The sequence below is a fragment of the Phacochoerus africanus genome, chromosome 8, assembly GCF_016906955.1.
Source record: "Phacochoerus africanus isolate WHEZ1 chromosome 8, ROS_Pafr_v1, whole genome shotgun sequence".
Classification (NCBI taxonomy): domain Eukaryota; kingdom Metazoa; phylum Chordata; class Mammalia; order Artiodactyla; family Suidae; genus Phacochoerus; species Phacochoerus africanus.
In genome coordinates this window covers 42,588,113-42,614,173 of record NC_062551.1, presented here as the reverse complement: position 1 = coordinate 42,614,173, position 26,061 = coordinate 42,588,113, and the positions used below count along the sequence as shown (strand labels likewise).

Genomic DNA, 26,061 nt, shown 5'->3' with positions numbered 1-26,061 from the left:
AATAACAGTAAGAACTCATGATTTTTTAAACATACTATATTTCCTGAGTACTGAAAGGGACTAAAAGCAGTGACATGCCAAGATTTTGGATCCCAGATGACGGATTATTCACTTAGTATTCTGAATGTTTGAGCATTTTTATAATAAAGAGTTAGAATAAAGAACAGCTGGCCATTCTGGTTCCAGTAATGACAGGGTGTTCTATATGGACTAACCTACCTGCATGTAACAGCGATAAACCTCGAGAAAAAAAAACAAACGACAATCTGAAAGCAGTGAAGAGCAACCAAAAGCAGGTATGGGATTTCCTCCTTGAAGGGAGGCAACGTCGCTACGTGAGACCCACGTTTATCACAGCTTTTCCCAAGAACAGCCCCCGTCTGGGTGGTGCAGAATGCAACTCAAGCAGAAGCCACCTGTTTGTGGCTTGAGGAACCAGGGGTTGGAGCCTGGGGCAGCCAGAGCAGCTGTACATGAGGGGGAGCAATTCCAAGCCACAGAGGGGAAGGCCCCGGAGTCTGCACACAAAAACCCGCCAATCCTTGGCAGAGCCTCAACTGCACAGTGGAGGCTCCAGGGAGGCCTGGGAGAAGCAGCTGCTGGGAGGCCATCGGAAATACACAGTTTTAGCTGCTGCCCATGAGAACTGCAGGACTCTAGGCCCACGGTGACTCGGCCAGGCCTCTGCAGTAAGAAGCACCCAAACTGAGCAGCCTGGTCCCTCCACAACGCCTGCCTGAGAAAGTTCAAGGTCATTGAGTCACTTTCGCCCCAGCCAACACCTGACATAGGCCCTTTCACCCAACAGTTACTAAGAAGGGTCTCAGCTGTGGTCCTTCTTATCCCTCTGAGATGGGTGTGACCTCCTTCTGTTCAGGAGCAGTCCTTCAGGGAAATGTAATCACCTGGAAAGACAGGTCCCTGTCTCCCAGTCTCCGCAGTAAGACACAAGCCTGAGGTCCACAGCTGGTGGACACGGCTACCTCGTCCCAGTGACACTGACCAACCCTCTATCATGTCCCACTGGAGCCTCTCCCCTCCCCCCCTTCCCAGTCACCTCCTCACAAATCACAACGGAGCTCAGCTCCCTCTTCTGCGTCAGTGGGGACTCAATCAACCCATGTCCAGCTCTGATTCCCTCTGACACCCATCACAGGAATATGGAGATCGGAGCAGAAGTTCTGCCAACTTAAAGAAGCTCCGTCAACAGCCCAGGCTCCCCACAGAAGCCCTGCGCAGCCAGGCCTCAGGAGGAAAGACCACGTTGCAGGACAAGCAGAATGTGCTCTAGCAACAAAACCAGAGAGGTCTCCGAACAGCACAGCGTATAAACCAAGCCGCCTAAACAATGCATGCCAGGCTCAGTTTTACCAGCCTGGAACACGTGGTTCAAGTCACTGTTTCTCCGTGTGCTTTACCAGGCGGGGGTGGGCTCACAATTCCTCCCACCCACCCCCACCAAGGTTGGGGTCTGCAGCTTCCCACCAGCGCCATAAAGCAATGCTCCCACACTGCAATCATCAGCCTATTTTTTTCTGCATGCTGTGTTATGTCCATTAGAAAAATAATATTTATATAAAATTTTGGTCCACTTTCTCCTTTAACTCTACCATTCAAACTTGAATACATTCATTTTACTCAAAAGAGGAATCAGATATCTGGCATGAGAACTAAATATCTCATATCATTAAATTAACAGGATTTCATTGAATTACAGTGTTATTATGTCTCAGGAATAATGTCATCCTTCCTACATGTTATTCCTCTTTTTGGGGGGGGGGGGGCGCACCTGCAGCGTATGTCGTTTCTGGGCTAGGGATCAAATCGGAGCCGTAGCTGCCGGCCTACACCACAGCCACCGCAACACCAGATCTGAGCCATGTCTGCAACCTACATCACAGCTCATGGAAACACTGGATCTTAACCCACTGAGCAAGGTCAGAGACCAAACCTGCATCCTCATGGATACTAGTTGGGTTCTTAACCCACTGAGCCACAATGGGAACTCCTCCCTTTAGTTTCATTTATCTGAGTAATTATGTAGTAAGTGTCTCTCTTCCACATTCAGTAATCTGAGTGGCTGTACGTGTAATTTATGACATCAGTAACAGAACTCATCACCTAACCTTCAATTTCATGTTCAATTCACTGTAGCACATCGGATTTGCATAATAACTTCAGCTACTTCAGTCGAGCTTACTTTCCAGTATCAATTATAAAAAGATGCTAATGTCAAAACATCAAGAAAATTCCAGACTAAAGAGCACTCGGCCCACTTTGGTCATGCGTCGTGAGGGGACCCTGGGCAATTCCTGCTTCCATCTCAAGCCTGCCACCTCTGGACAAAGCAGCAGCCTGGTAAGCAGCCCAAACAGGACAACCACTCTTGAACTGTGGATTTCACTGACAGGACTAAAGTCATCCACGTCAGCCAGCAGCACAGCTGTTTCGACCACAGTCATGAGGTCACAGCCTGCCGCCTTCAGAGTTTCACCTGTTTCTAAGGCTTGTTTAGCCTCTTCCATCACCCCTCCTGCAAAAAGCTGTCCCCTTAAAGGGTCTGTGCCTTGTTGTCTTGAAATGTAAGTGACCCTGTCCACCAACACAGCTTGATTTGAGGACCAGTGGCCTTGAGGCTTTCTCTGTGCTGATCACCTTTCTGATCAAGGATGACATAACTAATCCTTTTCTCTTGGAGCCATTCTGGGTCTCACTGCATTCCACCTTCCTCATTTTTGACACAACTGCCTGTTGCCTGGGCTGCTTCCATAATGTATGTGTATATATATATGTTTGCCCCCCCTTTTTTTTTTTTTTTTAGGGCCACAACATATGAAGACTCCCAGGCTAGGGGTCTAACCCGAGCTACAGCTGCCGGCCTACACCACAGCCACAGCAACGCCAGATCCAAGCTGCGTCTGAGACCTACACCACAGCCCGGGGCAACGCCAGGATCGTTAACTCACTGATTGAGGCCAGGGATGGAACCCACAACCTCATGGTTCCTACTCGGATTTGTTTCCTCTGCGCCACAACAGGAGCTCTCATAATGTGTATATATGTGTATGTGTATATATATATATATATACACACATTTTTTTTTCCCCCTTCAGGCCACACCCGCGGCATATGGAGGTTCCCAGGCTAAGGGTCTAATCGAAGCTGTAGCTGCCGGCCTACGCCAGAGCCACAGCAACGCGGGATCTGAGCCATGTCTGCAACCTACACCACAGCTCATGGCAGCGCCAGATCTTTAACCCACTGAGTGAGGCCAGGGATCAAAGCCACAACCTCATGATTCCTAGTCGGATCCGTTAACCACTGAGCCACGATGGGAACTCCCCCATAACGTTTATTTTTAATCAACACCTTTTTCTTCCTTAGCCTCATCCTAGCAGGTATGTAATGCAAATTATGACTTCTTACTTTTAGAAAATATTACAAAATACGTAACTTAAATTTTTAAAATTTAATCATGGTAAAATACACAAAAACTGTACCCTCTTAACCCTATTTGGTAGCATCAACTACATTCATGTTGTTGTGCTACCATGATCACCATCTCTCTTCAGGACTTTCTCCATCTTGCAAAACTGAAACTCCATGGTCACTGTACAATAACTCCCCATTTCCCCAGGCCCTCAGACCCTGGCAACTACCATTCAACTTTCTGTCTCTATAAATCTAGGCAACTCAGATAAGTGAAATCATACAGTATTTGTCCTCTTGTATCTCTTCTTTCACTTAACATGCTATCAAGACTCACCCGTGTTGTAACATGTATCAGAATTTCCTTCCTTCTTAAGGCTGAATGATATTCCATTGTGTGTATACACTATTTTGCTTATCTATTCATCTACTGGCAGACACTTGGGGGAAAAAACTTATCCATGTAAAAGTTAAATTAATCTGGAAAACTACAGCTGGTACAGGTACCACACCTGGGAAAAGACTCCTATACTGGATAGAAAATTTGCTCTGAGCATGAGCAGAGTAAGAACCAGCAGTGGGGGCAGAGCTGAGGAAGTAGAGAAAAGGGTTCTAGGGTCCAACTGAGAAAAAAAAAAAAGTTTCCCAAGCTGGAGGCAAAGTCCAGCCACTCCTTCCAAAGTTCTGCCCCCGTGGATCTGCACATGGCAGCATCCATAGTCCATGGAAGAGCCCTGTTTTTCTAAAGGAGCAACCCAACCAGTGTATTCAGGGAGAGTGGTGGAGAGGAGCTTGAATCTGAAAACCCTGGAAGTCTCAGAGGAACTCCTCTGTAACAATCAGCTGCTTCAAATGCTTGTGAATCTCTGTGCGTATAAATTACACAAAATAGGAGCAGGAAGGTTGAGTTTTGCTTTGTTTTTGTTTTTAATGCCATCACTCTGCCCACTGAAGTAGGATCTTTTTATCTCAATTTTCTTTAACTTATTTACTTATTTGGACACACCTGGGGCATATGGAAGTTCCCAGGCAAGGGATGGAATTCCAGCCACAGCTGCAGCAACGCCAGATCCTTAACCCACTGCGCCACAGCTTGAACTATGTTTTTTGTTTTCTTTTTACAGTTATTTGTATTTCCTTTTCCCAGGATCCCAAACCCACCCCTTTGCATGGTTTGTAAACGCCTTCCTCGAAGTATGCATGTGAACACCAAGCCTTTGCAGTCTTAGGCATCATTAAAGAGCACTCCCCTTGACTCAAATAAGCAGCAACAGCTGTCGGGACCTCTTCACAAGTCCCCGTCTGGGGCGAGACCCCGCCGCCCTCGCGGGGCTCCGAGCACGGTGCGAGCCCCGAGGCCCCCCGCGTGGAGAAGGGGTGGCCGCCAGAGTCCGGGGGGTCAAAGCCGGCAGGGGTCCCCACGAGGGAAGCCGGGACGGGCCGTGTGTTCGGAGGGGAGATACAACCCCTGGCGAAAGGGGTTGGGGGTCCACGCTGGGGGAGAGGAACACGTCCCCGGCCGGGGAGGGGGGAAGCGGAGGGTGGCGAGGGGGTCCTCTCTTAGCACGGACCCAGGACCAGGTGTGTGGGCGAAGGGGTCAGAATCCGTTCTCCCCGACCACTCCCGAGGTTCTAAACACAGGACACCTAGTCAAACCTTAATTTTGGAAAACAACGAGTAACTTTTACTCGAAGCATGTTCCAAATACCGCACGGGGCACCTCGAACTAAAACTTCCCGTTGTTTATCGGAAATGAAGGGGGCTGCGGTCTCTCCCCGACGCGGACCCAGCGCGGGGAACGGGTGAAAGGCCGGGCCCGGGGCTCCGCGCTCGCTCACCTTCAGCACCAGCACCTCGAGCATCTTCCTCGCGCCAGGGTGGCCGCCCGGGGCCTGGCCTCCCGCCGCTAGGAACTTTGCGGGGAAAAAACGGAGTCCCGGGCAAGGCCGCCTCCCCGGGACCGCGCCTCCTCCCCGGGTCCGCTCCGCGGAGCCTGCGCGCCCAGTCAGCGCGCCGACCCGCGAGCCAGGACGCCGCCGCCGCGGGCGCGCTCTGCTCCGGCCCCGCGCCCCCGCGCCCCCGCCGCCCGACCAAGCCTCGAGGCTTCCGGAAAGCCACGCGCAGCGCCAACGGCCTGGACAACGGTCGCCGCCCGAAGCACAAGGCCCTGGGGGGTCCGCGGGGGCGGAGCTTCAGGGGGCGGGGGCGTCACGTGGCTCGCTCCCGGGTCCGCGCCACTTCCGAGCGCCCAGGGATGCTGGGGGTCCGGCGGGTAGCCGCCTGGTGGGGCGGAGTGGCTGCCTGTGAGGCCCATGCCCTCTGACTCCTTCTTGGCCATCACAACCCTGTGGGTGAGGAAGCGCCCCTGACCCTGGCTTTCTTGGGCTCCAACCTCCACTTTCTGAAAAGGCTATGGGTCCCTGTTCTCCTCTTACCTGGACCTCAACGGGAAGGGGTCCCCAAGTCTCACGGTTACTTCTTGGGACCGCCAAAGGTCGCAGGCTGCAGCCTCATGGACCAGATCCTGGCCAGGACTTCTATTTTGTTGTTGACTGCTGAAGTACTCCAGGGTTTTCTAAATTTTCAACACTTGTGGTTTCTCACCTGAGAACTGGGACTCAGAGATTGCCTCTCAGAATTAGATGAGGTCGCACTGTGAAACAGGACACAGGAGAAGTGTAAAGGAGAGTTAGCTTTTGTTACTATCTCGGGACTCTCTCTCCAACATTTGAATAAACTGACAAACAAGAAAGTGAATATTCCTTAAAAATCAAAGGAACCACAGCTTGAAAAATGTGCCTGACCTAGGTGGTTTTCCAGGTGAATTCTTTAAATATTTTAATTGCGAAAAAAAAAATGTCTTAAGCTCCTGGCAAAATGTTAATTTGCTAATAAAGGAGCCAAGAAGATGGCACCAAAAATGCATCAGTTTAGAGCATTGCAATCGTGAGGTTATATATTTGGGAAACAATGTTCACATAAGTATCCAGTCTTAAATTGTTTGCTTTCACAAGGTCCAGCAAACATGTGCGTAAAGTCTCAGGCAGGAAGGTTGGAGAGGAGATCTGTGTTGACTACCCACTGGGGGAAAATACAGCTTAAAGTACAGGAGGTTCACCTGTTACTGAATTGGATTAACCAAGCCTCATCCCCAGGCAGACATCTGCCAAGGCCAAATCACCTGAAAGCTCCAGAGCTTGTCAAAAAAAAAAAAAAAAATGGGAAACAACTCAGGCAGATTTAAACAGGAGGCCCCCGAAGCAGTTTCTAAGCCCCAGAGAACATGCAGAGTACAGCCCTCTCCTAGTTCTTAGTGTGGGGTCAACACTTCTTTTTCCTTTGACTAGATGCCATGCTACAATATGGTGTTTCTCAAACTTTTTCACAGCATGGCTCACAGAAAATGAAAATATATATCACACTGGGATAAAGAGTCAAGACTGGAGTTCCCACTGTGGCAAAGTGGATTAAGAATCTAACTGCATTGGCTCAGGTTGCTGTAGCAGCAAGAGTTGATCCCCAGCCCAGGGCAGTGTGGTTAAAAAGGATCTGGTGTTGCCAGCTGCAGCTTAGGTTACAGCTGGAGCCGGGATTCAATCCCTGGCCCGGGAACTTCCATATGCCAAGAGTACAGGCATTGAAAAAAAGGAAAAAAAAAAAAAAAAGGATGGAGTTCCCGTTGTGGCTCAGTGGTTAACAAATCTGACTAGGAACCATGAGTTTTGAGTTTGATCCCTGGCCTCGCTCAGTGGGTTAAGGATCTGGCGTTGCCATGAGCTGTGGTGTAGGTTGCAGATGCACCTCGGATCCCTCGTTGCTGTGGCTCTGACGTAGGCTGGTGGCTACAGCTCTGATTAGACCCCTAGCCTGGGAATCTCCATATGCCGTGGGAGCGGCCCTAGAAAAGGCAAAAAGACAAAAAAAAAAAGAGTCCAGACTGCTGCAATGGGAGCTCACTGCATGGGGCTCTAGCCTCCTTGAGGCTGCAAGGAGTCCATATCTGTACCTGTCCCCCCTCCCCCCAAATAGTGGGAAGCACTTTTTTTTTTTCAATTTGGGGGCTTTTTTTTTTCATTTTTTTGCTTTTTAGGGCCGCACTTGTGGCATATGGAAGTTCCCAGGCTAGGAGTTGAATTGGAGCTACAGCTGCCGACCTACACCACAGCTACAGCAATGCCAGATCCAGGCTGCATCTGCAACCTACACCAAAGCTGACGGCAACACTGGATCCTTAACCCACTGAGCGAGGCCAGAGATCAAACCCCCAACCTCATGGTTACTAGTCAGATTTGTTTCCACCACACCACAGTGGGAACTCTTTTTTTTTTTTTTTTTCGCTTGGGATCATGATCAAAAGGCTGTAACATCACATCTTAACATCATTAAGATACCTTAATCAAGGCCCTTGTGTCAATGACCTCACTGTCAGCCCTCACACAATACCTATGTGTGGCTGTGGTCTTCACTTTAAAACATTTTGGGAGTTCCTGTAGTGGCCTAGTGGTAATGAACCCAACTAGTATCCATGAGGACTCGGGTTCAACCCCTGGCCTCACTCAGTGGGTTAAGGATCCTTGGATCCAGCATTGCCGTGAGCTGTGGTGTAGGTCACGGACGTGACTTGGATGCGGCATTGCTGTGGTGTAGGCAAAGGCCAGCAGCTGCAGCTCTGATTTGACCTCTAGCCTGGGAACTTCCATATGCTGCAGGTGTAGCCCTAAAAAGACAAAAACAAAACAAGAAAAACTTGATTTTGTGACTTTGTGGGTATTCTCTTTCTTCCTGAAAAATCTTATGCATTCTGTCTGACATTCAAAATGTCATCCAGGTATTGAACAAGTTTTATTTTTCCTTTGACCATAGCAGGAATTTTTTTATCTGAAAACAACATTTTCCTTTGGCTTAAGAAAATTTTATTCTGGAGTTTCCATCGTGGCTCAGCGATTAAAAAATCTGACTAGCATCCATGAGGATGCAGATTCGATCCCTGGCCTTGCTCAGTGGGTTATGGATCTGGCATTGCCGTGAGCTATGAAGTTCACTTTTCCAGGGGAAATGCACTGTGAGGGGAAGACTGAAAATGGAGAAACTGGGGAGGGGGAGGGACTGGGAGCTTGGGGTTCATAGATGCAAACGATTGCTGTTGGAATGGATAAGCAATGAGATCCTGCTGTGTGGCCCTGGGAACTATGTCTAGTCACTTAGGATGGAGCATGATAATGTGAGAAAAAAGAATCTATACATGTATGTGCAACAGGGTCACCTTGCTGTACAGTAGAAAATTGACAGAACACTGTAAACCAGCTATCATGGAAAAAAAAAATCATTATAAAAAGAAAAAAAGGAAAATGGAGAAACTGGCTGTTACCATTGGCTAAGTGAGAGACAGCTGTGGCTCAGGCTAAGGTGATAGCCCTGCAAAGGTGGGAAGGTGGGAAATCAAGATAATTGTGCATAATGGATCAATACGACTCACTAGTCACTTGGATACAGGAATGAAGGAAAGGGGGGAATCATGAATGACTAAGATTTTTGGCTTCAGGGAGTTCCCATCGTGGCTCAGTGGTTAATGAATCCAACTAGGAACCATGAGGTTGCAGTTTTGATCCCTGGCCTTGCTCAGTGGGTTAAGGATCCGGCGTTGCCGAGAGCTGTGGTGTAGGTTGCAGATGTGGCTTGGATCCCGCGTTGCTGTGGCCGTGGTGTAGGCCAGTGGCTACAGCTCCGATTCGACCCCTAGCCTGGGAACCTCCATATGCCATGGGAGCGGCCCTAGCGAAGGCAAAAAGACAAAAAAAAAAAAAAAAAAAAGCAGAAAAACAAAAAAAAAACCTGGCTTCTGTCTCTGTGTCCAGGTGGCTTTGGTTGCTACCGTTTCCAGCCAGTGAGAAGGGAAAAGAGAAAGTGAAGGGCAAGCAACTTGTCTTTAAAGATGTGACCTACAAATGCCCGTATACGAGAGCTCCTCCCTGAACCTATCCCTCAGAAGAGAAGTCTCCTTCCCTTCAAGTCCTTACTCTATCTCCCACGTTATATTTTTATTAACAAAGAACTGTGAGGAGTTCCTGTTGTGTTGCAGCAGAAACGAATCCAATTAGAAACCATGAGGTTGCGGGTTCCATCCCTGGCCTCGCTCAGTGGGTTAAGGATCCGGCCCTGCCATGAGCTGTGGTGTAGGTCACAGACGCGGCTCGGATCTGGCCTGGGAACCTCCATTTGCCGTGGGTGCAGCCTTGAAAAGACAAAAAAAAAAAAAAAAAAGAAAGAAAAAAGAAAAAGAAAAAAGGAAAATAAAAAAAAAGAAAGAAAAGAAAACAAAGAACTGTGAGAACAAGGACATATCAGCCTAAGGATACTGAGATACTGACACCAGCTCAGTTTTTTTTGTTTTTTTGTTTTTTCCTGCTTTTTAGGGCCGCACTGGCAGCACATGGAAGTTCCCAGGCTAGAGGTTGAATCAGAGCTACAACCATAGCAATGCAGGATCCGAGCCACATCTGCAACCTCCTCTACAGCTCATGGCAACACAGGATCCTTAACCCGCTGAGTGAGGACAGGGATCAAACCCACATCCTCAGGGATACTAGCTGGATACATTTCCAATGAGCCAAGACGGAAGTCCGTCAATTTTGAATTCTCTCTCAGGTCGTTTAGAAGTTGATCCTGCGCTGCCTTTTTTTTTTTTTTTTTTTTGTCTTTTGTCTTTTTAGGGCTGCACCCATGGCATACGGAGGTTCCCAGGCAAGGGGTCAAATCAGAGCTGCAGCCCCCAGCCTACACTACAGCCACAGCCGCAGCCACGCGGGATCTGAGCAGTGTCTGCAACTTACACCACTGCTCACAGCAATACCGGATCCTTAACCCACTGAGCGAGGCCAGGGATTGAACCTGTATCCTCATGGTTGCTAGTGGGGTTCGTTAACCACTGAGCCACAAGGGGAACTCCTGCTCTCCATCCAATGCTTGGCTGTGTTGTGGTTTCCTTGGTGACCATCATACCAAGATGTGACAGGCAGACATGTTCACATCTCTGCTTTTGGTGACAGGCAACAGGTACCACGTGTTAGAAAAAGAAACACGTGGTTCTACTCTTGGCTGTGGCACTAACTAGCTGCGTGATTCTGTCTCTCAGTTTTCTCATCAGCAAAATCCTGGTGTTCACTGAGGTCTCTTCCAGCTGGAACATTGTTTTCTCTGAGGGTGGAAGGAGAGGATGCCCAAGGCCAAAGGCACTGAAGAGAACCTCTATAGATTCAGAAGCCAGATGGAATTCGAACAGTATCTGCAGCTCTCCAGACTTACACAGTAGAACCATTTGCTGAAGAAAACAGATTTTACTCTAGATCAGAGTTTCTCAGCCTTGCCTAGATAATTCTTTGTGCTGGGTGGCTGTCCTGTGCCTTGTAGGATATTAAACTGCACCCCTGGCCTCCTCCACTAGATGGCAGTAGAAGCTCACACTCAATTCTAACAACCAAAAATGCTTCCAGACATTGCCAGAGGGCCCTGAAGGGCAAAAGTGCCTGAGTTGAGACCACTGATCTAGATGTGTTCCTCTAATCAGGATTAAACTTTACTTATCAAGACCTCTATGTTATAGATAGGAAAACCCAGTACATTTCATGAAAAATGAAATGCACTGTATAATTCATAATACAAAGATTTGAAATACAATTGGTGTCTTAAGCATCTCCCACCTTTAATCAGTAAACATCATTACTTTTAACAGGAGGTGAAAAGATTACCCATATTAAAAATTCTGAAAATAGGAGTTCCCGTCCTGGCTCTGTGGAAACGAATCTGACCAGCATCCATGAGGATGCAGGTTCGATCCCTGGGCTTGCTCAGTGGGTTAAGGATCTGGCATAGCCCTGTGAGCTGTTGTGTAGGTCGAAGACGTGGCTCAGATCCCCGAGCTGCTGTGACTGTGCTGTAGGCCGGCGCTACAGCTCTGATTTGAACTCTAGCCTGGAAACCTCCATATGCCACAGGTGCAGCCCTAAAAAGACAAAAAACCAAACAAACAAAAAAATAACCCAAAACCTGAAAATAAGTATCATTAAAAAGTACCATTAAATGATGAATAGTTCTACATCTTTCCAATCTCTTTGTAGTCCATTAATGCACACTCCAAGGTAAAAATAATTATGCTTTTATTATGGCGTATTTCTTTAAAATGGTCACTAAAATAATTTCCAATTTGGTAAACCTAATAACTCATGCTGTATTTTAATCATCAAGCTGAAATCATTTAAAAAAAAAAGACACTGTCACATGAAGGTCATCTTCGTGTACTGTTCGCCATCGTTCTAATCAGACACCCTGAATTCCAACAGAAAGTCCAAGGAATTTGTGGATCAATCTCCTGGCACAGCAAGCAAAGTGTTCATCCATCTTATTTACACTCTCGATTATAAAAGAGTTCACAAGTAGAAGCCCTTGTAAATGTCTTTTCTCATTTTGGTAACAAGGTCATTAATACTTTGACTCATGCGATGCTGTAAGGATTAATGAGTGAGACAAAGCGCTCCACAACACACTTGAAATCTGCAGGACTGTTGTAGAATTCTATAGGCACGAAGCTCCTGGAGTTCCAAGCCGAGCTAGTCAACCCTGTTTTCATCAGCACTCCAAGGAAGGAGTGCTCTACAAACGGCTCTTACTTGCTACGAAGCTCTTGGGATAAATGTGTTTATATTTTGACTGAACGGTCACATGGATGTCGTAATCATGCCAGCCATTGATCACTATCCGGTGCCATCTCTTGCCCTCCTTAGTGATGTCTTCACTCTTTTTTTCAGTGACCAGAGTATTTTCTAAATAGTGTGCATCTTCGACATACATCTCATCTCCTGAAAAATAATATTTTAATTCCTGTTATTTTAGAAAACCTTCCAATATATTAGTGACATTTCAATCAGTGTTTATTTGTATCTACTTCATGTGTTTGGAACTGAGATAGTTGTTAAAGAATCCAAATTTGGAGTTCCCGTCATGGCGCAGTGGTTAACGAATCCGACTAGGAACCATGAAGTTGCGGGTTCGGTCCCTGCCCTTTCTCAGTGGGTTAACGATCCGGCGTTGCCGTGAGCTGTGGTGTAGGTTGCAGACGCGGCTTGGATCATGCGTTGCTGTGGCTCTGGCGTAGGCCGGTGGCTACAGCTCCTAGCCTGGGAGCCTCCATATGCTGCAGAAGCGGCCCAAAGAAATAGCAAAAAGACCAAAAAAAAAAAAAAGAATCCAAATTTTAGGAGCTTACCTTAATTTTTTTTTTTTTTTAAGGGCCACACCCGCGGCATATGGAAGTTCCCAGGCTAGAGGTCGAATCAGAACTGTAGCTCCCAGCCTACACCGCAGCCATAGCAACACTGGATCCAAGCCGCATCTGTGACCTACACCACAGCTCATGGAAACGCCGGATCCTTAATCCATTGAGCGAGGCCAGGGATCGAACCTGCAATCTCATGGTTCCTAGTCAGATTCGTTTCCACTGCAGCACAACAGGAACTCTGACAAACTCTCTTTTAATCCAAAAGTTTACAATATACAAGTTTTCATAATTCAAAATTAAAATGTAAAAAAGTGGGAGAATATATGAGAAAGTTGGCAATATCAAGGAAACATATTTACCTAAGTGTGTATAATGTAAAGTATCCAGGAGTTCCCGTTGTGGCTCAGTGGGAATGAACTTGACCAAGATCCACGAGGACATGGGTTCAATCCCTGGCCTGGCTCAGTGGGTCGGGGACCCATCATGACCATGAGCTATGGTGTAGGTCGCAGACATGACTCAATCTGGAGTGGCTGTGGTGTAGGCTGGCAGCTATAGCTCCGATTCAACCCCTGGCCTGTTCATTTCCATATGCTGTGGGTGTGGCCTAAAAAAAAAAAAAAAGACATAAGTAAATAAAGCAATCTATCCAGAATTCCTGGTTATAATTAATACAATGGATCTTACAGATCTTGACCTTATTTGACAAATACCTCTGTAGTATGTAAAACACAAGACTGTAATTCATGATGCAGGGAGGGGGCGGTGGCAATTGTGCCACACAGCCCAGAGCATTAAGAGTGTGACTACAAACAGAAACGAGACGCTTGGCTGATTTACCTGGTAAAAGCTGGATCAACGTATCAGCAGTTATTAACAAGATGGACAGCCAACTTTCTGCCCCTTCTAATTCACGATCCACACAAAATCTGTGCAAGTCAGAGAGAGAGCTGAAGTTTTCTAGTCTTCTTATTTCGTAGAACTGTGGGGGTGCAAACCAAACCTTCTCTGACAGGAAACTTTCAGTTGCCTCTAACGGAGATAACCACTGTGGAAGACAAAGGTAGTTTCCTGAGGTTTGTCCCATAGACAATGCAAGATCTGAGATCTTTTTTTTTTTTTTTTTTCTGTCTTTTCAGGGCCACACCAGCGGCATATGGAGGTTCCCAGGCTAGGGGTCTAATGAGAGCTGTAGCCGCTGGCCTACACCAGAGCCACAGCCACATGAGATCTGAGCCGCATCTGTGACCTACACCACAGCTCATGGCAACACCGGATCCTTAACCCACTGAGCGAGGCCAGGGATCAAACCCGCAACCTCATGGTTCCTAGTCGGATTCGTTTCCACTGCACCACGACGGGAACTCCAAGACCTGAGGTCCTTAGATCCGTAACTAAGATCTAACTGAAGATGAAAAATTCATTCATTGATGTGCCCTGCTAGATTCCTCCGAGACCCTATGAAAAGATTTGGTGAAGAAGGCTGGGTTGATCCCCTTCAGAGTTTGATTACTTAGATACTAATCCTGAGAACTAGTAAGTAAACCAGGATAGATCACCCCAAGTTAACCTGGGAGAGCTGTTCAGCAGAAAAGGCAGGAGATGCTAAAAAGGCAAAGTGGTTCTGGTCACTCCCGAAGGAACATTCTGAAGTATAAACTCATGACAGCAGACAGAGAAGAGTCATTCCTCCCATAAATGCGTGCCTTGGCTAAGCCCTGGGGATGTGCTGGTGGACAAGACAGAACTCTCTAGGGCCCTAACAGGGCCTTCGGCAAACAAAACATAGCATGATGTGCGCCATATGTTACAATGAAGAGTCAGGAGCAAAAGAAGCTTTCAGGGAGGTGCCATTGTGGCTCAGCAGAAACGAATCTGACTAGTATCCATGAGGACGCAGGATCGATACCTGGCCTTGCTCAGTGGGTTAAGGATCCAGCATCGCCATGAGCTATCGTGTAGGTCGCAGACATGATTCGGATCCCAAGTTGCTGTGGCTGTGGTGTAGGCTGGTGGCAGTAGCTCCAATTGGACCCCTAGCCAGGGAACCTCCATATGCGGCAGGTGCAGCCCTAAAAAAAAAAGCTTTCAGGAAGGTCAAGAGGCATGACTCAGTCTATAGTCCTAGGAGTGTAGAAACACCAGGATGCCAGCCAGACAGCATTTACCCATTTAACTTAAGTGGCCTCACTGCTGTGATCTGCCCTCTTTCCCAAGCCTTCCTTCCATACACATTTAGATAAAAAGAGCTGATTCCACAAATATGGAATAACCCCAAAAGGTCTTAACTGGTTTATTAAAATATCCATTTATACTGGGGAAACAGATTCTCACATCTCAAAACCAGGGAGTTGAAAGTGATTGCCTTAAACAACCACAGGCTAAAGGCTGACAAACTTGAGTGTGCTTAAACATCCCCTGAGAAACCTGTTTCATCTTCAATCCACAGAGCCTGGCAATCTATGTTTAACAAGCCCCCTAGATTCTTCTGAAGTTGGCTAAGCCTACATTTCGAACTAGACCAACCAATGTCTATGGTACGGACAGAGCACACTGCTTCATCAATTCCACATGAGTTCAGTGGTAACAGTCAAGATAAAAGGTTACACAATATAGGCATTTACTCAATTCAACCTGTTCAAGTTAGTCCAGACCATAGGTTAAAATAACTTAAAACGAGGAGTTCCAGTGGTGGCTCAGTGGTTAATGAATCTGACTAGGAACCACGAGGTTGTGGGTTCGATCCCTGGCCTCGCTCAGTGGGTTAAGGATCTGGCATTGCCATGAGCTGTGGTGTAGGTCGCAAATGCGGCTCGGATCCCGGGTTGCTGTGGCTCTGGCGTAGGCTGGCGGCTACAGCTCCGATTAGACCCCTAGCCTGGGAACCTCCATATGCCTTGGGTGTGGTCCTAAAAAAGACAAAAAAAAATTAATAATATTCCACTGTTTCCCTTCAGTTTCGGAACCTCAGCGGTACTAACGTCTTAGGCCAGATATGTCTTTGCTGTAGGCGGTTGTCCCATGCACTGAAACATATTTAGCAGCATCCCTGGGCTCTACCCAATAGAAGCCAGTAGAAGTCCCTGAGCTGTGACAACCAGCAATGTCTCCAGACGTTGCCAAACATTCCTGAGGATGGCATGCAGTAAATCATCCCCTGCTGAGAACCACCTGCCTAGAACAGGTTAAGGACTGTTTCAGGTTAAGAACTGTTTCCTATCGTGGCTCAGTGGAAATGCATCTGACTGGCATCCATGAGGACAAAGGTTCAATCCGTCCTTCACTCAGTGAGGTACGGATCCGTCGTTGCCATGAGCTGTGGTGTAGGTTGCAGACGCGGCTCAGATCCCGAGCTTCTGGGGATGGGGTGTAGGCCGGCAGCTGTAGCTCTGATTCAACCCCTAGCCCAGGAACTTTAGTATGCCATGGGTGTAGCTCTAAAAAGACAAAAAACCAAACAAAAAAAAAACCAAACAAAAAAAAAGAATTGTTTCAGCCATGAGTGCTAGAATTACCCTCCCTCAACATATGTAAACAACAGAGAAGCGGACAAACTTTACGAAACCACTGTTTTCAGAGGTTGAAAAATGCAGAATTATAATAGGTGAGAGGAGAAAAGCAAGTGAGGTGACCTCCAACAATGCCCACACTTTCTGCCTAAGGCTAATTCCCAGATTGCAACACAAAGATGGAGAACCGAGTCAGAGTATAGGATGCTTACTGAGTTGGGGAGACTGAGATCACAGCCTAGGAAGGCAATGTACCTAAGAGGGATCTAAACACGTAGAGGGTGCCCATGAGTTTTTTTTTTTTTTTTTGGTCTTTTTTTCTAGGGCCGCTCCTACAGCATATGGAGGTTCCCAGGCTAGGGGTCTAATCAGAGCTGTAGCTGCCAGCCTACGCCAGGGCCACAGCAACATGGAATCCGAGCTGCATCTGCAACCTACACCACAGCTCATGGCAACGCCGGATCCTTAACCCACTGAACAAGGCCAGGGATTGAACCTGCAACCTCATGGTTCCTAGTTGGATTCGGTAACCTTAACCCACTGAGCAAGGCCAGGGATTGAACCTGCAACCTCATGGTTCCTAGTTGGATTCGGTAACCACTGCGCCATGATCGGAACTCCAGAGTCTTTTAAACCCTAATCTATGCATGGACAAGATGAAACTATGTGACACTTGGAAAAAAAATAATTCCTAAGAAAGTAACGATTACTTGAGAACTTTAACAGCTCCCAGGGCTGACCTAGGGCCAGGAAGTTTTCAAATTCCCTCCAACCACTGTGGAGAGGCCTTGTTGAATTTAAGCGGCATTCATTCAGTAGAGATCCCCAGAAGAGTCCTATCTTAGAAATGCAACTAAATTAGCCCTAGAATAAAGGCTTCTGCAGACCGACTCTAAAACCACTTAAAAAAAATTCATTAGGCAAGTTGATTTGCAATAACTTGGTTCAGTGGATCAAGGATCCTGTGTTGTCACTACTTTGGCCCAGGTTTGCTGTGGTGAAAGTTCAATCCCTGCCCTGGCCCAAGAACATTTGCATGCCATGGGAACAGCAAAAAATAAGAAGACAGAGCGTGCACACACACACATGTGCACACGTGAGAGAGAGAGAGAGAAAAAGAAAAGAAAAGAGAGAAAGGAAAAAGAAAAGGGAGGAGTTCCCGTCGTGGCGCAGTGGTTAACGAATCCGACTAGGAACCATAAGGTTGCGGGGTTCGGTCCCTGCCCTTGCTCAGTGGGTTAACGATCCGGGGTTGCCGTGAGCTGTGGTGTAGGTCGCAGACACGGCTCGAATCCCGAGTTGCTGTGGCTCTGGTGTAGGCCGGTGGCTACAGCTCCATTTGGACCCCTAGCCTGGGAATCTCCATATGCCGCAGGAGTGGCCCAAGAAATAGCAAAAAAGACAAAAAAAAAAAAGAAAAGAAAAGGGAGGGAGTTCCCGTCATGGCTCAGCAGTTAATGAACCCAACCAGGACCCATGAGGCTATGGGTTCAATCCCTGGCCTCACTCAGTGGCAAGGATCCGGCGTTGCTGTGAGCTGTGGTGTAGGCCAAAGACGTGGCTCGGATTCCGTGTTGCAGTGACTGTGGTGCAGGCCAGCAGCTGCAGCTCCGACTCAACCTGTAGCCTGGGAACCTCCATATGCTGCAGATGGGGCCCTAAAAAAAAAGACAAAAAAGAAAAAGGAGAAAAGCTGGAAACAGCAATAAATTATTCAAAATAAAGCAGACAGGAAAAAAGATTGGAAAAAAAGAAAAAAAAAGAACAAGGCATCAGTGATCCAGAGAACATTTTGGCAGTGCAACATACACATAATTGGAGTCCCAGAAAATAGGGGGAAGTGAACAATATTTGAAGAAACAGAGAATTAAATAATAAAACAAAAAGTAAAGCATACACATCCTAATCAAATTACTGACACCAATAATTAAGAGAAAATATTTAAAGTAGCTACAAACACCAAAAACAAAAACATGAGCACATTATGTACAGAGGAACTGAGAGTTAAAAGCAGGGTTTTTTTTTCTTTAACTTTGAATGTATATGAGATGATGGATGTTCACTAAACTTACTGTGGAATCATGTCATGATATATGTAAGTCAAATCATTATGTTGCACACCTTAGAACACCTCAAACTTATACACCACTGTATGTTAATTATATCTCGATAAGACTGGAAGAAAAAAAAGCAGACTTCTCAACAGAAGATTATACAAACCAGAAAATAATGAAGCAACATCTTTAAGTATGAACGGGGGGGGGGGGGGGGACGACAAAAAAAAACTGTCAATCTGAGGGCAGGGAGTATGATGGACTGGACTGGGAGTTTGGGGTTAATAGATGCAAACTGTTATATTTAGAATGGATAGATAATAAGGTCCTACTGTATAGCACAGGAAGCTATATTCGAACTCCTGGGATAGACCAGGATGGGGAAAATTTTTTTTTTTTGTCTTTTGTCATTTTCAGGCTGCACCCTTGGCATATGGAGGTTCCCAGCCTAGAGGTCTAATCAGAGCTGTAGCTGCCAGCCTGTACCACAGCCACAGCAACACCCAATCTTTAACCCACCGAGCGAGACCAGCGATCGAACCCAAAACCTCATGGTTCCTAGTGGGATTTGTTTCCGCTGTGCCATGATGGGAACTCTGGAAAAAAATTTTTTTAAAAGAATATAGTAGTTCCCATCGTGGCTCAGCAAAGACAAATCTGACTAGCATCCATGAAGACACAGGTTCAGTCCCTGGCCTTGCTCAGTGGGTTAAGGATCCAGCATTGTCATGAGCTGTGGTCTAGGTCGCAAACAAGGCTCAGATCTGGCGTTACTGTGTCTGTGGTGTAGGCCAGCAGGTACGGCTCTGATTTGACCCCTAGCCTGGGAACCTCTGTATGCCACGGATATGGCCCTAAAAAGACCAGAAAAAAAAAAAAGAATCTAAAAAAACTTGTTAACCTATTTAAAATTCTATACCCAGCCAAAATATCTTTCAAAAATCAAAGTAAAATATTTTCAAATAAAATTTAGAAGATTCATTGTCATAAGATCTGAAATATAAGACCTATTAGAGGAAGTTCTTTAGGTAGAAAGATAGCAGAGGTAGATTTAAATCCGCACAAAGGAATGAAGAGTGCTAAGAATGGTAGCTCTGCAGGTAAACATAAACCCTTCATTTTCACAGTTTTAACACTGTTTAAAGCAAAAACAATCAGAGTGCATTGCAGAGTTTCTTTAAAACCCTAAAGCAACTACAAAGAAGTATACTTAATAAGACAATAATGGAGATAAAACAGAGTTCTAAAAATACTCAATCCAAAAAAAAAAGTTGAGAAAAGAAGAAAAACTGTGCAAAAAAGGAGGGGACAGATTAAAAAACTACTAGCAAGACGCCACAAAAACTGTGCAAAAAAGGAGGGGACAGATTAAAAAACTACTAGCAAGATGCCACGAGTTCCCGTCATGGTGCAGTGGTTAACAAATCCGACTAGGAACCATGAGGTTTCGGGTTTGGTCCCTGGCCTCGTTCAGTGGGTTAAGGATGCCGTGTTGCTGTGGCTGTGGTGTAGGCCGGCGGCTACAGCTCCAATTAGACCCCTAGCCTGGGAACCTCCATATGCCGCAAGAGCGGCCCTAGAAATGGCAAAAAGACAAAAAAAAAAACAGAGTAGCAAACAAACTTTCAAGGAATTATGACCCAAAAGGCATCTTGAGAGTAGGGTGCACATGTAGGTAAAGAAAAAACAATCAGGAGTTCCTGTGGTGGCATAGCATAACTATAAACTGACTAGTATCCACGAGGACACAGGTTCCGTCGCTGGATAACAGTGTTGCTGTGAGCTGCGGTGCAGGGGGAACAAAGGAGGCTCGGATCTGGGGTTGCTGTGGCTGTGGCAAAGGCCCCCTGCAACTGTAGCTGGGATTCCACTTCTAGCCTGGAAGCTTGCATATGCCCCGGGGGCAGCCCTAAAAAGCAAGCAAGCAAGCAAGAAAAGGAAGAAAAACAAAACAAAACAAGAACTGTCATGCCGATTTTTTTAAAAGCAAGACTATACGCTGCCTACATGACGTATACTTCAAATACAAAGCTACAGAGTTCCCATTGAGGCTCAGCGGTTAACGAATCCGACTAAGAACCATGAAGTTGAGGGTTCGATCCCTGGCCTTGCTCAGTGGGTTAAGGATCAGGTGATGCCGTGAGCTGTGGTGTAGGTGGAAGACACGGCTCGGATCCTGCGTTGCTGTGCCTCTGGTGTAAGCCGGTGGCTACAGCTCTGATTCAATCCCTAGCCTCAAAACCTCCATATGCCGGGGAAGCGGCCCAAGAAATGGCAAAAAGACACACACACACACACACAAAATATATAAAGATACACATAGGTTAAAGGTAAAGAATGGAAGAAGACATACTACGCTGTCGCTAATCAAATGAAAGGCTGAGTGGCTACATTAGTACCAGACGGAGCAAACTTCAGATATCAGAATAAGGAACATTTACCAGGGATAAAGAAAGCTATTTCCTAAACGACTGAAATCATATCAACTGTGTTCTCTGAGGAAAGAAACTGCTGTGCGGTTGAGAGGAGTTAATGCATGTAAGGTGCTTAGGCGGGAGCCTGGCGCCTGATCAGCGGTAGCACAGTGGCTGGGATCTCTGAAGGCAACCCCCGGGAGAAAACCACGTGGGAGAAGACATCGTCGAGGCTCTAGGACTGTGGAGCCGGTAAAGGTAGACAGCAGCTCGCCAAGGTCATGGCTTTGACCTGCTGGGCCGGGGGCATGACCGCCTGGGTTCCGTGCCCTCTCAGTCACTTACTGGCTGTTTAGCACTGAGCAAACTAATTAACCTCTCTGGGCCGGGCCTATTGGGATGTTGATGGTGGGCCTGGGCCCCCTGCCAGGGTCGTCACTTTCAGGCTCCCGTGGGTCCCCCACTGCACGCCGGGAGGGCGCCCTACCTGGCAGTTCACTATCTCCCCCGAGTCCGAGAGGACCTGGGGCGGCTCTCGCAGGCAGCACAGGAAGAACATGGTCTCGAAGCGGAGGGTGTCGGAGTTCCTGAAGGGCGTGAACCAACCGCTCCAGTTGTGCAGCGCCCAGATGTTCGGGGTGCAGTCGAGGTGCGCGCACAAGCGCAGGAAGTGCTGCGCATCGCGGCGGACGCGGGAGCGCCAGTCAGCCAGGTCCAGCGACGGCGCGAGGGCGAGGCCCGGCTCCCGCTCTGCAGCCAGGGGGCCCCGGGGCCGCAGCAGCAGCACCCCCGCCTCTTCGAAGGCCTCGCGAATGGCGCAGATGCGGAAGGCGACGTCATCCGGCAGCGCTCCCGCATCCCCATCGACGGCTCTGGCCAGGGAGTCTGACAGCCCCGGGAAGACGACGCGCTGGGGCGGCGCGGGCCCGAGGCCGAAGCGGGGCGGCCAGTGGTGCGGCGCGAAAAGGCGCAGCCAGTCGGACGAGCGGTCTGCCGCGTCCATGACCCCGCCCGGGAAGACGTGCGCCCCGGGAAGGAAGTTTTGCTTTCCAGAGCGCTCCAGCAGCAGCAGCCGGAATCCCTCCGCGGGCAGCGGAGGCCGCGATGGGGCGGCAGGGACCCAGCGCGGCCAGCCGGCCGCCAGCACCACAGTGGCTGCCCGCCGCCAGTTGCTTGCGCCCGGCCGCAGAGGGCGACTCATGGTGTGCGGCGGCGCACGGCTTCCGGGCTCTGGGTTCTGGCGTGGCCGGAGCTTACAGCGACTTGGGAACCGAAGCCTGGGCCCCGCTGGTTGAACTCCCGGCGAAGCGCGCACGGGGCGTTCGGTGAATCGGAGCTGTTTTGTCTCACCCGCGCCTGCCGGGAGGGGAGGGGTGGTGCCGGCGGTGGGAAGCACCGCCCAGAGTGCACTTATTCCCGACTGCTCTCGCGGGACGAGGGCTGTCACAGCCGCCTGCTAGGAGGGCCGCGTCTTCCCCGTTCTAGACGCTTGGAACGAGAGCAGAATGCTTAGGGTTGAGGTACAGTGCAGTGCAAACCTAGGCTTGGTGACACCTATCCGAGCCAAACCTGAGAACTAGGACTCTCCCCTTTAAGCCAACGGTCGACAAAAGCCTTTGGCTGAGGAGTGGGGTGCGGGGGCTAAATGTCTGAGCTTTGCAGTCTCCCATGAACCCCACCAATGAGAAGCTAATAGATGAACCAGACACCAAATTATACATTTCTTCCTGCACAGCCTGAGTGTGAAAGGTTATCCTTAAATCTTCAGACAAGTTCCTGTCTGGTGTGCTGGACACCTTTTATTGTCAGGACACCCAGGGCCACCCTAAGCATCTTAGGTCATCTGATAATTTCGACTTTGGTGGGAGAATTTTAATCCAAGCCTAAAGATGAAAATTTTTCTCTACTTCACCTTTGTAGTGGCTTACGTAATACTTCCACCTCCAAGAGAAGCGTTAAAAAGCCTTTTAAAACAATCTCCTCTTTTATAACTCCTTAGTTGTCAATGGTTTCTCCCACAACTGCTATTATACTTGATCACACATTTGTTATGTTTTTGGATGAATATACACTCTCGTTGAGCCTCATTGACAGACTACCATTTCAATATGGGTTATTTCCTGGGAGTGAATCCAGAGATGGCACCACCTGTCATTAGGCTGATTTTGGTTGGCATCATTTTCTAAAGATGTAAATCCCAGGAACAGGACACAGGGCCACATGTTGAGAAAAACACACAGAGACCAAGGGAGCCCAGAGTGTGCTGGCAGATTGGGAGTGGGACGGGGAGTCTGCCAACTTTCATCCATCCAGCTGGGGACCCTTCCCTTATCTGCTTTCTCACTGCACGTGGCTTTCTGCTCCAAGAAAGTCATTTCACAGTCTATTGTAGAGTCTGTGGTGGCACTCTCGAGCTTGTGTTGGTTTTGGGGGGGGGGTTGTTTTGTTTTTTGCTTTTTAGGGCCGCATGGGTGGCATATGGAAGTTCCCAGCCTAGGGATCAAATCAGAGCTGCAGCTGCTGGCCTACACCACAGCCATAGCAATGCGGGGTCCAAGTCGCCTCTGCAACCTACACCACAGTTCACTGCCACACTGGGTCCTTAACCCACGGAGTGAGGCCAGGGATCGAACCCTCATCCTCACAGATCTTAGGTGCGTTACCCCTGATGGGGGACCTCCCTGGAGCCTGTGTTTTTAACAGTCCCCACCCACCACAGGTGATTTCTGTGCTTTGGGCCATGGGAAGCCATAAAAGGAGGTGACATGATTAAGCTGGTATCTTCAAATGTCACCCTGACAGCAGCATGATGACTCAATTTGGATGGGACCGGACTGGAGGCCCGTGGAATTCGCTGGGGGAGAAATAATGAGGGTCTAAACTAGGAGAGTGGCTGTGAAGAGGCGGTGAGGTGGGGAGGAAGGAATGATTTATAGAGTATTTAGGAGGTGGACTTGAGGTGATGTGGTAGTTAGTTGAATATGCAATGCAAGGGAAAGCCTGTGACTTAGCCTCAGAAGTCACACTCCATTTCCGAAGTATCTTATAGTTACACTGGTCGGCTCTATTCAATAAGCATTTATTATCTCACAGTTTCTGTGGATCAGGAACTCAAGAGCATCTTAGCTGGGTGGTTCTGGCCAGCCTTTCAGCCAGGGCTTGAGTGGGGGTTGGAGGGCCCATTTCATTTTGTTTGTTTGTTTTTCTTTTTAGGGCTGCACCTGCAGCATATGGAAATTCCCAGGCTAGGGGCCAAATCGGAGCTACAGCCACCTGCCTACGTCATAGCCACAGCAACTCGGGACCCCAGCCTACGTCTATGACCTACACCACAGCTCACAGCAACACCAGGTCCCTGACCCACGGAGCGAGGCTAGGGATCGAGCCCGAATCCTCATGGATCCTAGTTGGATTTGCTTCCACTATGCCACAATGGGAACTCCCTGGGAGACCCATTTCTACAATGGCCCACTCACATGGCCATTGGCCAGAGGCCTCAGTTCCTCACCACACTGGCCTCTCCATAGGGCTGCTTGGGTGTCTTTGAGACTGGACATTTAACCCCTCAAAGAGAGAATGATCTGAGAGGAAGGAAGAAGTCATGGTGCCTTTTCTGACTTAGCCTCAGAAGTCACACTCCCTCATTCCCGCAGTATCTTATTGTTACACTGGTCAGCTCTACTCAGTGTGGGAGCGGACTACACAAAAACACCACGAGGTGGGGATTTTTGGTGATCACCTTGGAGGCCGGCTACCACAATGGATTAAAAAAAAAAAAAACCCAAAAAACAAAAAAATGAAGCCATCTAAGTATTAGGAGAAAACAGGTGAATTACTCTCTAGTCTTAGACTCAAGATCTGGAAGCAGTATGGGAAAAGATTGATTCATTTGACATATCCTCCATATTTATAACTTTATGATGACAAAAGACACCATGAGAAAGTTCGAGATAAAATAAACTGAGAAATTGGGAGTTCCCGTTGCGGCTCAGTGGTAACAAACCTGACTAGTATCCATGAAGACACGGTTTCGATCTCCGGCCTCACTTGGTGGGTTAAGGATCCGGCGTTGCCGTGAGATGCAGTACAGGAAGCAGACGCAGCTCGGATCTGGCATTGCTGTGGCTGTGGTGTAGGCTGGCAGCTGCAGTTCTGATTTGACCCCTAACCTGGGAACTTTCATACGCTGTGGGTCCAGCCCTAAAAAGCAAACAAACAAACAAAAAACAAAAAAAAAAAAACCCTGAAAAAATTATTTCTAATGCCTACCACAAATGATTAAGTTTTAGACAAATAGGAAAGGAAAGACCTGTAATTGTGTAGAAAATGGTCAAGGGACATGAAATGACAGTTCACTGTGATTTACTTAAGGTCACACATGCAACAGTTGTGGAAATCTGTATCCAAACCTACCGGACCGGCATGTCCTCCAAGGGAACTGTCCAGTCCTATTTGGCCAGGAGCACAATGCCAGCTAGCCAGGCATGACACTAAGCATACACAGCCACCCCCTACTAGCGCTAGCAATTACCACGTGCCACTTGATCATAAGAGATGAGTCACTGTTATGGCAGCAGGTGCTTTATTCATAGGTTAAGACACTTGGCTCTCTGTTCTTGTAGTCCACTGGTTCCTCTCAGCTGTGTTTACAGTAAGAAATGTCCTTATTTAATTCATCAGAACATGCATGATCTTGAAAGAAAAAAAAAAAAACTTTCCAAACTTGTTATCTTGCTTCTTACCCATACCAAAACTTGAAAGCCAGTTTTTTTTTTCTTTTTTTTTTCTTTTTAGGGCCACACCTGCAGCATATGGATGTTCCCAGGCTAGGGATCTAATCAGAGCTGTTGCTGCCCGCCTGCGCCAGAGCCACAGCAACGCCAGACCTGAGCCGCGTCTTTGACATATACAGAAGTTCCCAGGCTAGGGGTCGAAGCAGAGCTAGAGCTGCCGTCCACATCTGTGACCTACACTACAGCTCACAGCAACGCTGGATCCTTAACCCACTGAGCGAGGCCAGGGATGGAACCCGCAACCTCATGGTTCCTAGTTAGATTGGTTTCCACTGTGCCATGACGGAAACTCCAAGACATTCTGTATCTTGATTGCAGTGCTGGTTACATGATTGTATACATTTGCCAAAACTGGAAACTGCACACCTAGAAAAGGTGGATGTTACTGTATTTAAATTATATCTCAATACATTTAACTTTAAAAATGTACAGATTCCAACTTCTAGATCAACCTGAATTTCCCTCTGTAAAACCTTGACCATTTTATTATATACCATCTCTCATCTGACAACTTTAATCTTTAAATGTATACCTAGCAGATATGACTAATAAGTTACAGAAAGTTAATGTGTTTCATTTTATTTTGCTTT

At 47.7% G+C, this 26,061-nt stretch overlaps 1 protein-coding gene and 1 pseudogene across 1 annotated transcript; both read right to left on the bottom strand.

Moving 5' to 3' along the window:
* Positions 1-2,256: 2,256 nt before the first annotated feature.
* On the bottom strand, positions 2,257-2,676 carry LOC125133185 (2-iminobutanoate/2-iminopropanoate deaminase-like; annotated as a pseudogene).
* An 8,890-nt stretch (positions 2,677-11,566) lies between these two features.
* On the bottom strand, positions 11,567-22,080 carry NUDT19 (nudix hydrolase 19). Its single transcript, XM_047792360.1, has 3 exons — positions 21,166-22,080; positions 13,542-13,749; positions 11,567-12,282 (listed from the first exon to the last, which is right to left on the bottom strand). The coding sequence occupies exons 1-3, from the start codon at positions 21,877-21,879 to the stop codon at positions 12,077-12,079; spliced, it is 1,128 nt and encodes a 375-aa protein (XP_047648316.1). The 5' UTR covers positions 21,880-22,080; the 3' UTR covers positions 11,567-12,076.
* Between the last annotated feature and the right edge of the window lie 3,981 nt (positions 22,081-26,061).